This window comes from Perissodus microlepis, chromosome 7 (genome assembly GCF_051167445.1).
Source record: "Perissodus microlepis isolate ML-2025 ecotype Zambia chromosome 7, ASM5116744v1, whole genome shotgun sequence".
NCBI lineage: Eukaryota > Metazoa > Chordata > Actinopteri > Cichliformes > Cichlidae > Perissodus > Perissodus microlepis.
Genome location: NC_140467.1, coordinates 4,508,538 through 4,520,945, shown reverse-complemented (window position 1 = coordinate 4,520,945; position 12,408 = coordinate 4,508,538). Strand labels below are relative to the sequence as shown.

Sequence of the window (12,408 nt, the reverse complement as noted above, 5' to 3'; positions counted from 1 at the left end):
TCTACAGGTCATAATATGAAGGCGCAGACTTAATACCTGAGGAATGCCTGACCCCAATATATGGGTTAACAGTGTGTTTGCGTGTCATACAACGTGATAGAGCTACCCCAGTTATAGAGAATAAATGTGTCTCTACCCTGTTTGTGTCAGAGGCCCACAGTCATTATGACTGTGTTCCTCCAGGGGACAGACAGTCATGTTAATGCTGTGATGAAGGTTCCTGTTACTTTTCAAGTCTTCGGCCAGGTGTGCTTCTCTTCAAGCAGCAGCCCAAAGGGCACATGCCTCACATCCTGTGGTGTTTTGTGAAGATGTGGAGAGGGATAGTGAGGGGACTCTCCACTATTGTAGGTTCGCTTAACATGTTCTAGGCTGGATATTAAGAGCAGCATCAGAAAGTGTTGTTGTACAGTATGTTGTCTTTTGCAAGAACAAGTTTTTCTGCTCCGTCTTTCTTGCGAACTCAACCCCCGTGCTCAAGAAATGTGCTGATCACCGAGAAACTACAGCCTTAATGTATTTGCGCGTGGGGGGGGGGTTGCGGGGAGGGCGAATGGTTTCAGAAATCTTGAGTAAAACCAAAATAAAATTACCCTGTTTGAGTTAACAAAGACACAAAGTTTGGTTAAAACAAAAGCTATAACAAGCTCCAATCAATTCAAGATTACACTCCCAGGTGGTTAAGTCCCAAACCCTATTCCTGTTACACGTGTTGTTATGATGAGGCTCGAATGTGGTGCTCACAGGGGTTCCTTGCATATTTTGGTAGACTGAGAGCCAGTAAATGGGATGTTTGATAGGATAACAAGGAGAAGTTGCTAGAACAGGGCTAGTAGATAGTGTGTGTGTGTGTGTGTGTGTGTGTGTGTGTGTGTGTACATTTACATATGTTTAGGTCTGCACCCTGGCTACAGTCCTCATTTACTCATTTGTGAGGCTGCTTTCAGCCCCAGTAAAGCCGTTGATTAAGTGGTGACAGCTGCACTGTTGTAGTTTTTGTTTTCTTGTCCAAAAACTAAAATTGGCAAAATATTAAAACTATACTTAACTCTGAATAAGGCAGTACTGACTTAACAAGGATGAACCTCAGTTTTAGTCGATCCTTAAGTCAGTCTCTTTTGTAAGCTCTGTAATGGCTGCTGTGGTGGAGCTTTGGTGCGCTCAGACTGCTTGCTTTTTTCCCTCTTTGTGGTTTTTCAGGGCAGGGTGCCATTGGGTCTATTTAATTTAAGTCCTGAAATAGATCAGCAGACTTGGAGAAAGCTGCTTATTTAACAAAATAGCAGAGTTCATTCACTCTGTTCTGGTCTTATCATTAAATTTCAGTATTATCCTGAGTTTTATCACACCTCTTTTTTTTTTTTTTCTTTCTTTTTTTAAACTTGACTAGTATAATAATGGGCTTAGAAATGAGAAATAAATTAGAGATGCACTTCAATATACGATTTGATCCTTAAACTGTCATGTGTGTTTAAGGTCTGGGCACATAGTAAGGCTTTATTTCCTCGCTGTATGACCTCCAGTGGATGCCAGTTCTGATTTGTTTTTTTGGTTGTTGTTTTTTTTGTTTTACTTTTTACTTTATATTTATATTTTGTTTAATGTGCCAGTGCATTTGATTTTTTTTTTTTTTTTTTTTATCAGTCAGATCAAAGCTCTTCATATAGAAAGCAGCTGTCTTAAAGAAAATGGTAAAAATTGTCAGTGTCACCCGACCAGATTGCATTAAAGCGTCCATATGCCACTCGTTGGATACCCCTGTTATCCAAAAAGCCAATTCAAGCAACAGTTGTGTAATATCTTGCTCGCCAGGAGCCAGAGGCTCAAGAGGAACATGGGTTTTGTTGAACAGGTTTTCTTTGTTTGTGTTCAGCTCACAGAAAGAACCAGTAAAAACTGAAAATGTTGTATGTTTGTTTTTCTTTTTAAAGCATTAATGTCAGTGATTTGGTGATGTGGAGATGATTAACTATGGAAAGAAGAAGTTGACATGTTCTGAATACTCCTGAAGTGGTTTAGTCGCCAATTTATGGTGTTAGAGAAACTACTGTAGTTAATTCTCCAAGATGGTGCGGTAATGTAGCCCCATCCGATGGCACGATTAATTGGAACCAGATTCTGGTAATGAGATGGACTTGCTTTTGGCGTACCTGCAAGAGGTTCCTCCTTTTCTGTTAGATGAGCCTTTTGTAAGAACCAAGCGTATTCAGGATTTATTTGGCCCACAGTCAGAAAATAATCAGCAGTTAACATTTGCACGTCATGTATATGCATGTTTGGCTTGGTTGATGCTCACATGTCTACACAAACAGTCTTTCAGACCAGATAGAACTTGCTTCTTCTAGTTTTTCTTTGGTGAGATCAGGCTCACGACACAGCTGTTGTCACCAGCTGGGTTGTCTGTGAAAAGGAAAAGGGGGCTAATGCTAGGGGTGTGTGTGTGTGTGTCTGCGCGCGACACACACAGTGCATTTGCTCTGTACTTTTGGTCTTGTACAAGAGGAAAGGTAGTGAGAGAAGATGGCTTGATGGTGGGGGAGGTGGCATTGCTGGGAAAAGTGAAAAGGTGAGAGTGGATAACGGATGGAGTTGAACAGCTGTCGGGTCAGTTACTCCACAGCTCTGCAGCACTGAACTTTGCCTAACCTGTATAACAGCCCTATTTCCTTTTTGTTTTCATTGCAGATAAACACCAGCAGGTGTTTCTTCCTGCTTCTCGCCATCCACTCGTATATAAATCAGGTTTAAATGTATCTCTCGATTATGAGGCCATATCGTAGACCTGTTTCTGCTGGTGCCAGGCACATGTTCCTTTTCTCCCCCACACTCCTGACTTCTGGATTGCCCTGATCTGCCCCTGATCTGGCGAGGAGAAAGAGGCATCTGATGCCTTTTATGGCAAAAACTTGCCTTGGAGAACATTACCAATCAGAAAGTTGTGTGAAAGGAGGAGTGCTGGCAAAGAGGAAGTTTTCTTTATCCTAAAATAAACTAATGGCTACAGACCATCAACTCCCCTTATCCTCAAATATTCGTAAGAACTGGAGGAGGCAATTGTGTGGGAAAATTATGAAATTACAAAAAGAAAGGCAGGAAATGGCTCAGTGAAACAATGTTTTCAAAAGGATCCTTTCACAGGACCTGACCAGTTGTTCTGAAAGGCTTAGCAAAACCTTTGAAAAGTTATGAGAGCTTATGGTATCCAAAGATGAAGCTCTTTCGTCGGGAAAAGTTTTTTCACGTGATAGAACATGTAGCTTACAGCGCAAAACCACACAGACCACATGAATCTGTCTGTGCCCTCATGAGAGGGAAGGGGGGGTATTTTCTGTTTGTTTTGGCTAGAGGAAGGAAGCAGATGGCGATAAGGAGATATGAAAAAAAACAAGCACTTGAAGGAACTTTAAATGTGAAAAAAAGATTGCAATTAAAATGTGACTCGGTACCGTTCATAGTGTGGGGTAAATTGAAAGCTGGTTGGGCAGGACAATCAAGAGTAAGTCTAGATAGTTGCAGCTTACAGTTGCACTGTACCTACGTCGTAGATTCAAAGTACAGTGCAAATGGTGCTGTGAGGAGAGAAGGATGGGAGGAAAGGACAGAAAGAGATGCCTCAAGACGGATGAGTGGAGCAACTGGTGAAAGTAGCCTGTCATTAATAATTAACCATCAGCGTGTAATCTCCAGTGTCTTTGTGGTTTTACTTTTGTTTTTTATAAATGATGCCAAAACGAGCTCAGGTACTGCCTGACGGAAACATCCGAATAATTTCCCAACAAACAAGAACCTTTAGCACCTTTGGTGTGTGTGTCTGCGAGTGTGACTATGCAAGTGTGAGTCTTTCAGTGTTTTCAGACGCATCCAGAAGACAGTTTACAGCTAAGCATTTGTCTGACAGATAAATTAGGAGACAGTGAACATGTAAGGAAATGGGGGCGGGGGTGTCTTAAACATTTACAAAGTAAAAAGCTCCAGGGCTCTGTATCTGTCTGTATTATGTTGACATGCCTTTCCTTGTTTGCTGAGGTGGAAAGCTGGGCGATGCTTCCTGGAGAACGGAATTAAACAGTGAAAGGCTTTTGAACACGGAGCTCTGGCCAAGAGGCCTCGTGCTTTACAGTCCAGTCGTGTTTTGAAAGTGTTTATTAGTTCCCATGGATATCAGCTGGGCCTGTGTTGATCTTCCCTCCTTGCTCCATTCCTTTCTACTTCTGCCTGCTCTCTTTTGCTCTTCTTCCATGAATTTAATACCCTTTTTCATGCAGAAAAACAAGCCAATTAACTTTCCTCCTGTAAACTCCAGTGGGGTGAGCTGTGAACAGGAAGTAAAGGAGAGAAGGCAAGAGCCGAGAACACATTGATGGATCATTGTGTTTGGAGGTTGTGGAGAAACGAGGATGAGGGGAATTTGCAATAAGTTCAAGAAGGCTGGAAATGAAAGTCAGCAGTAGCACAATAAATTTAAGGAGCAAACTGAACCTCCTTTGTCCTTCAGCAAACCAAAACAGCGTAGCACTGGCAAGTAGGAGCGAAATAAAGACGCATGTATAATCGAGAAGAGTAATAATCTTTACAGGGTGTGGAAAGGCTTGAATGGAATACCAGATTAAGCTGGTTATTATTAGTCCTAACTTTTAAAATTGTGAAAAAGGAAGATGGGTGGACAGTTGATTGCGCAAAGTCTGCTGCTTGTTAAGATTTTCAACCTTTAACCCAGGAAGGCAGTGCCTTCACTGAGCAGGAGCTGAGGGAAGAAAGGGCTCAGCCCTGGGAACTCTGGCAGAGTGCAATATCACATTGCAGCGCTAAAACTAACAGTGGAAGTACAAGGAGTTGGAGATGGCTGCCTTTATAGAAGCTATTCTACAAACATTCGGTATTGAGCCAGAGTTGGAGGATAGGTACAGTAACAAAGGGCTCTTTTGTTTGGTCTCTTTAGGCTGCTGTTAATCAAACGATGGAAAAGTCACAGAACGTTTGTGTTTCGTAACTGATATTTTTGCAATCTGTTATGCATTGGATGCATACCAGTTATTTTATGCTGAATTTTACTGAAGTACTAACTTGGGCTGTTTTGTTTCTATATTTACTGTTGGCTTATCATTTGACCAGCTCATCTTGAAAAGCTGGTTGTAGCCTGAACAACTTTCAGCCTGAACAACTTTCATTCTTTACAGACTCAAACTAAACTGTAGTTTTACAGCTGGCATAAATCTCAGGCACTTGTGAATTTCTTCTCCCGCTTCACTTTATCTTGTATTTGCCTTATCGGCACCCTTATCATTTTATTAATCTGCCCTCTTGTCTTCTATATTCCAGGAAGTCCAAAACGAAGCCAAATGGAAAGAAGCCACCAGCAGAAGAGAAGAAACAGTACTTGGAACCAGAGTTCACGAAAGTCCGCGTGGTGGACTTCGACCTTAAGGAGTTGGTGGTGCTGCCCAGAGAGATAGATCTCAACGAATGGCTAGCCAGCAACAGTGAGTGCCTTTGACTGTGGTAGTCGTGACAAATTTGAACAATAGATTTGGACACTTGTAGATGCTCAGCATTTAAAAGACATTTAGTGAGGTCCGTATTCATTGATCGAGCTTGGCGTTTACGCCCACTTGTAATGTTTTCTCGGGGGCTTGGAATTGCTTTCCACATCTATATGCGCTTGTCACTCACCTGGATATAACAAGTAGGACAAGGGAGCTAAGCCTTTAACATGATCCAGGCCTGGCACAGTTTAGAGACTGTTCCCGGTGCAACACTACACGCCACCATTTACAGCCACTCTCAGTGCAGCGTGTCAGCCTTTACCAGAATGTATATTTGCCATTATGAGCGTCGCTTCTGGAGTTTAGTCAGCTTTCTATGACCTGGCAGCTGGATCAGTCTCAGACTTTCTTTTTGACTTTGCTTTGGTTACATATCCAAACCACTACGGTGCGTGCAGGGGGGTGGGGTGCAATTCTTCTTTCCTTTTTATTTTAGCTAATAAAACACTGTTGCATAACAACAGACGGGATGTGATTTCACATGCCGATAAGTTTTTCACCATAAAAATTAAGTTATACAAGCTTGCATATATCCATCAGTGACTGAGGTTTAGCTTCCAGGAAACTCAGTTGGGTGGAGCAATGTTTAGATTTTTTTTTCTTTCTTGTAACCAAATAAATAATGATGTCATTTATACTAAATATTTTCCAACTTCAGGCTTCTATGTTGCGCAGGGGAAAAAATGTGTGGGAACTAGTGGGATGGTAGTTTAATCCTAATAGGAATAGCAAGGGATCTAAATGAAAATCATATAATACTCTATTACTTTTTTCCTTTGTAAAAATCGGTTGACATTTTGCCTTATTTAGCGCATTTATGTCTCCTGTTGTTAGAGATGATTACATTGGGAGTCCCTCTAGTAGTTCAAAGCTTTAAAAAAACACAGTCACAGAAGACATATTACTTAAGGAGTCTCACACTACAAGTAAGATGGACGGGTTTTCCTACAACTAACATGCCTTGCAAGCATGTTGACAGTTGAATAGTTTTCTTGAGCCCCTATAGACCCCAGCTTTGCTTTGTTACACTGTTGTGCACACGTATAAGGCTGTGCAGGAGTTTTACCTTGCAGCAAAAATACCTGTCTGTTTTAGGTGAATGCTTGTCAAAGCCTCCTCCCATTCTTTGTGTGCATCAGAAACAAAAACATCTTTTGAAGGATGTGGTAATTGGAATTAGTGTGTGCGCATGTGACTCTGACTTCCCACTAAGCATTGCGTATACAATTTTAGGTGTGTCCTCACGAGCCAAAGAAGAACGTGACAATAACATATCTTCTTACGGTCATTCACCCACTGGCATACCAATATTTGCCTGTGCATTAGTGTTGTTATAATTCCTGTGTTGTGGATGACCAACAGTCTTGTGCTCTCTCATCTCTTTCCCACAGCAACAACATTCTTCAATCTTATCAACCTTCAGTACAGCACTATCTCAGAGTTCTGCACTGGGGAGATCTGTCAAGCCATGACGGCCTGCAACACGTAAGTTATCGCCCACACTTCTGGTTTATTCATCACTCACCTGGAGAGCCCTTATTGGTTTATTCATCAGAAATCTGGTGTCCTGTTGGATAATTCATTAAGCAACGTTTCTCTGATCAGCAAGGGCGAACTCACAACCCCGAGGAGGTGCTCGGTCTTCTAACTACCCACACAGTATAGAAATGTGCATATTTTAAAGCTTTCAAGGAGATCTGTTCAGCTCATCTGAAGCTTCATATTATTTTGTGAATTTATTAGCATGATTGGCAGTTCAAAAATGATCCTTATTTTACACTAGTCCTTCATCCAGGTTCTCAGGTCTGGGAAGGGGCCCTCTAAGGCCACTCACCCATTAAGTCAACTTTTTTCTGATTGGCTGCCCCTCACAAACAGAAGGTTAGGGCTGCTGTGCTTTGATGTGCTTAGATGTTGCACCCAAGGCATGGCCTTTTTAAGCACTAGTTTTCCTCTTTTCATTATTATCACTGGCTTGCACAGACGAAAACCTGATATAGTCTGGCAAATGTAGAGTCCACATGCTAATAACTGTAGCCTGGGCCAGGTTCAACTTCAATGCCTTGCAGTCCAGCCTGTGATTTTTGCTGCCGTCTGAACCCTGCTAATATCATTACACTCACATCACACACACATTTCCTTGATTCTCTGATCAAAGTATCACCAGGATGTCTGCCTTTAATCTCTTGCCATTTGTTAGCAATCGGTTCCAGTCCAGGGGCTGAAATGTCTATCGCTCTGAAGTCACCACACAGGATATTTTTTGAAACTTGTCACGTTTTTAGACCCATACCTTTTGTACTAAACTGGTTCATCACTACTATGTGCAGTAAATTAGACATATCTTTACATTAGTTTGTTTAGGATAATCCTGACAGAAGTGTATCCATCTCATGTTAACACAAGGGGATTATGACTAACTCTTAAGTATTTATTGAACTTGCTTCCCCTGTTGAGGTTTGGTGCAGTCTTTTTATGAGGCCTTGACTCTTAAAAAGAGGCCTTCTTTTCCCCTGTGTCTGCTGAAGGCTCGAAAAACTAGATTAGCCACCCTTTGAAAAACCGCAAAAATCACTAAACACCTCTTAACACATTGTAAGTAATGCAATCACTCAAGCCGAATTCTGAGAGATCGACAAACAACCTGGTGTTTGACAGTAATCACGAGTTCAGCTGTCAGACAATGGAGTTTTCCGCTGTTGTCACCTTAAGCTACTGCTTCTAACCCACACCCTGACAAATAAGACAAACATGCTTCACCTGCGGTATGTGAACGGAGGAGGCGTTGGAGCAGATTAACAGGTTTTTGTTTGTGAGTTAATGTCTTGAATATTAAAGACGCAGAGTTGGAGTGAAAATGAAAATGGTCTGAACTCCAAATGTAAGCCCAGCATTTAGGATTGCACCTTTCTCTGCTGCCTGGTGCCCAGCACCCCGCCTTTTCCTGCCGATGCAGGACCTGGCACGCGCCACCCTCTGTGGTTAAAACTGACTGAGGCCCAGTCACAGCAGCAGCGTCAGTGCCCCTGCCCAAGGGCAGAGCTGAGCACTATTTTTGGAAGAAAATGTTTCCATGAGCTCTGAAGGCACCAGAACCATTTGGTAACTATTTAGACCCATTTTGTGTAGGTGGGTGGATAGAAGTGCTCACTGTGTTCACTATACGTTGAGTTCTTATAGATGTTTCCAGTTTAGAATCTGTTTCTGAAAATACACCCACTTCTTCAGCATTGTTATAAAAACGTACGTCATTAGGAAAGAATAAAAAAAACATTATCCAGTCACTTAGCTCGAAGCTAAACATTCACTGCACAGTCAGTTTTTGTGTAAGTCAGTATTTAAAAAAAAAAAAAAGTGAGGAAGGAAATTAAGAAATACAATTGAAGCAAAACTTGCAGTAGACAGAAAGTTGAAAAAGGCATAAAGTAATGTTTTATAAAGTATCCTCAATTAGATTTACTTAATTTAATCTTGTTTTGTGATCAGATCTTTATTTCTTCTTACATCTCTACAGGCGCTCGTTGTACACACTCGGAACAATTTTAGCGATTTGATTTTTTTTTAGAAATTCTTTTTCTTCTTAACTATAAACCGAGGACACTATAAAAGAGACAAACTAAAGGTTAAGCAAAAGCATATTAAATTTGAAAAGCTGTCTGTGCCCCGTTCATGAGGTCTGACTAAGTCACTGTGTTATCTGTGCCATGTCTGCTTGTCTCTGTGTATTTAGCAGCACAGGTATATTTGTAGTTTAGCCAGTCTCCCACATGCACACAGTGTTAGACTGTCTGTCTGTTAGTGTATTGTAAGTGTCATGTCCTGCTGTTGTGGTCAGTAGTTGTCTCCTGGAGGATCAGCTATGTGGACACTTTACATTCCTCAGGTTTTGTTATGTCTGCCCTGCTGCCTCCCACAGCCGCACTGCAGACCGCTACACCTGCACTCACATTTTATCTGCTTATTCACTGGCCTTTCCAACTCAGAGATCATCTCTGGTCCCTGTGGTTATTTTGCCATTTCTGTCTCAACATCTCGTCTCCTGACAGCCCTCGAAAAGCCGCCCATGGCTCATTCATCTATCTCTAAGGTGCCTGCTGACCTCCCGTTTGACCTTTTGTTAACCATGTTTCCAAGCCAGCCGCTTACAATTCAGTTATCTGGGTCAGCCCCCACGGAAATGTTTGCCCAGCAGCAGGACTGACGGGGGATCAGTGTCAGCAAGAGGCAATGTGGCCCGATCAGGAAATTAAAACTCAGAGTCACGGTATCCGCTGTAGCCAAAAAATGTAAACATAATATCTGGGTTGTGCATAAGATTGACGTATCACTTTCAGTCATACAGTGATACTCTGATTAGAGGGCTGGGTTTTTCCTCGATGAGGAAACCAAGCAGGTGATTTTTCATGAGTCAATTGTCACTTGTGTTATTTTATCTTCCTGCTTGTTCGTTTCTGTTCTACCGCATTCAATTCAAAATCCTGCTGCTTACCTTCCGAATTATTAACAATATAGCGCCAAGCTACCTCATTGAGCTACTTAGATCATACACCCCTACTAGAGCATTAAGATCATCTTCCCAGTCACTCTTGGTACTGCCGAGATCTCGGCTGAAGACTAGAGGTGACCGCGCGTTTGCCTTGGCTGCACCCGATTTATGGAATAACCTCCCCATCGCTATACGCGAGTCTGATTCCATCCATTCCTTCAAATCGCGGTTAAAAACCCACTTATTTAGCCTCGCCTTTTCTACCAGTTAACGCTTGCTTGATAGTTAGCTTAACACTTATTCTTATCTTCGGCTTATTCTTAATTACTTTTAATTCATTTTTTATTTTTTTTTGACTGTTTTATCCTCTACACTTAGCCTTCTTTTATGCTTTTATATGCAATTATTTTGCCTTCATGTGTTTTAATGCCATTCAACCTGCTAGCACGTTTTGGTACCTTACCATAGCCCTCATCCTTCCCTGTTACTTCATCTTACCCTCTTGCATGTTAAGCACTTTGGTACACCACTGGTTTTTAAATGTGCTATATAAATAAAGTTTGTTGTTGTTGTTCTAGCAAACACTTTTGTCTGAGCTAATGCTGCTGCTGCTACATGAGCCACACACATTCTTTCAGCAGCATTCATTATGATTATTAAAGCTCTGATCACTGCTGTGTAATCACATCCTGTTCTCCATTCATATGTCTTAATGTTGTTGTAATAACAGGGATTGTGACTTTTCCTCTGTGTTACTCTCTTTCTAGAATATACTACTGGTATGACGAGAAGGGGAAGAAGACGAAGTGCACTGCTCCACAATATGTAGACTTTGTAATGAGTCTTTGTCAGAAACTGGTCACAGATGAGGAAATCTTTCCTACAAAATATGGTGAGTGCGGGCCAGAGCAGCTCTGAAGTGTTAAAGCACTTTACTTCCCCCTGCTGGTGCAGATGTGGAAGCGTAGGGTACCGTAAATCAGCAGCAGTCCATTGAGTAACGGCAGGAAGAAATTGTAGATTGCAATCAAAAGGCTTTGTGAGTCTTTGGATTTTTTTACTTGATTATCTAAGCAATGAATATTATCAGCACTTTTTAAATAACTCACTTTTAATGCAAACCTGCAGCAGTGCTGCATCTTTAGTTTTGCATTCACACCAAGTTATAATATTTTATTCAGGGCCTGGCAACACGAGCCAGTTCATAATACTGCCAAAAGCTCAGTCATTTAGTTATTACTGTTTTTGTCTTTTTCTCGCTTCAGGCAAAGAGTTCCCCAACTCCTTTGAGTCCTTGGTAAAGAAGATCTGCCGGTACCTGTTCCACGTGCTGGCTCACCTCTACTGGGCGCACTTTAAAGAGACGGTAGCTCTGGAACTGCAGGGCCACTTGAACACTCTGTATGCACATTTCATCGTTTTCGTAAGGGAATTCAACCTGGTCGACCCCAAGGAGACCTGTATCATGGACGACCTGTCCGAAATCCTCTGCACCCCTGCCCCGCTGCCAGCACTAACCCCGGCCCCCTCCGCCACAGCACCCTCCCCTTCTTCACAAAACCACGTGACGGAGAGATGAGCGGGGGGGGCGGTGGTGAAACGGCAGCCGCGGGGGTGTTAGAAGATCAGATGGAGAAGGACAGACAGCCAGGCCCTGGTGCAAGCAGGACTTAAGAGACCTTCCACTACCCTTATATTTCGCTACAACTCCAACCAACCAGCCGGAAGGAAGGGGGGGGAGGGGGGATTTTTCAAGGGGGAGGGTTGGGGTGGTGGGTAGGGGAGGGGTTTGTCACGCCAGCAGGAATTGGCGTGAGCGTTCCTCCAAGGGACAAATTCCTCCCACCTTCTCTGCAATTTAAACTAGGAACAAAAAGTATGTGTTTTATTTTTTGGTTTTTATTTTCTTTTTGTTGACTTTTTATTTTTGGTTTGAGAGGGAGGTGCAGTGTGTTTGTCAGCACTTCACCTCCCTCTATCCTCTGCCTAACATACAGTACAGGAAGGGGGGCTCTGCTTTGCTTCGACCTACTATTGTACAGTGTTGTTGATGTGTGGAGAAGAGGCGTCTCTGCTGACTTGTGGGCTTGTCCTTCCCCCCCTTCGGCAGTGGGAGGCGGCCGACAGGCGCACGGCCACTACCCTAGCCAGTAGGGAGCCATGTTACTGCCTGACGGGGCGATACTAGCCAATCACTGTTTTGGGTTGTTTATGTGGGGGATGATTAAAGCGCTTCCTACTCAGGACCTGAGAGAATATGTCACTGCTGCCAGAGAGACTCTACTCATTTTCATTCTCTATCCCTTGTTCACCAGACTGCTCAGACAGATGTCGATTGTGTTTAACTACAATATAGTCAAATAATCACCAGGGGAACCC

The 12,408-nt window shown here is 42.5% G+C and overlaps 1 protein-coding gene across 5 annotated transcripts in view; it reads left to right on the top strand.

Annotated features, from left to right (window-relative positions):
- mob2a (MOB kinase activator 2a) overlaps positions 1-11,768 on the top strand; it is a 54,520-nt gene extending 42,752 nt beyond the window's left edge. For 4 of the 5 annotated variants that reach the window (XM_084932933.1, XM_084932931.1, XM_084932932.1 and 1 more), the window contains exons 2-5: positions 5,320-5,480; positions 6,935-7,028; positions 10,797-10,921; positions 11,295-11,768. In XM_084932933.1, coding sequence (XP_084789059.1) covers positions 5,320-5,480; positions 6,935-7,028; positions 10,797-10,921; positions 11,295-11,608 — 694 coding nt within the window. In that variant the 3' untranslated portion in view covers positions 11,609-11,768. Of the gene's footprint in view, positions 1-1,660; positions 4,902-5,319; positions 5,481-6,934; positions 7,029-10,796; positions 10,922-11,294 lie in introns of those variants that run through there. The other variant, XM_084932930.1, reaches the window with a different exon arrangement.
- The last annotated feature ends 640 nt before the right edge of the window (positions 11,769-12,408 follow it).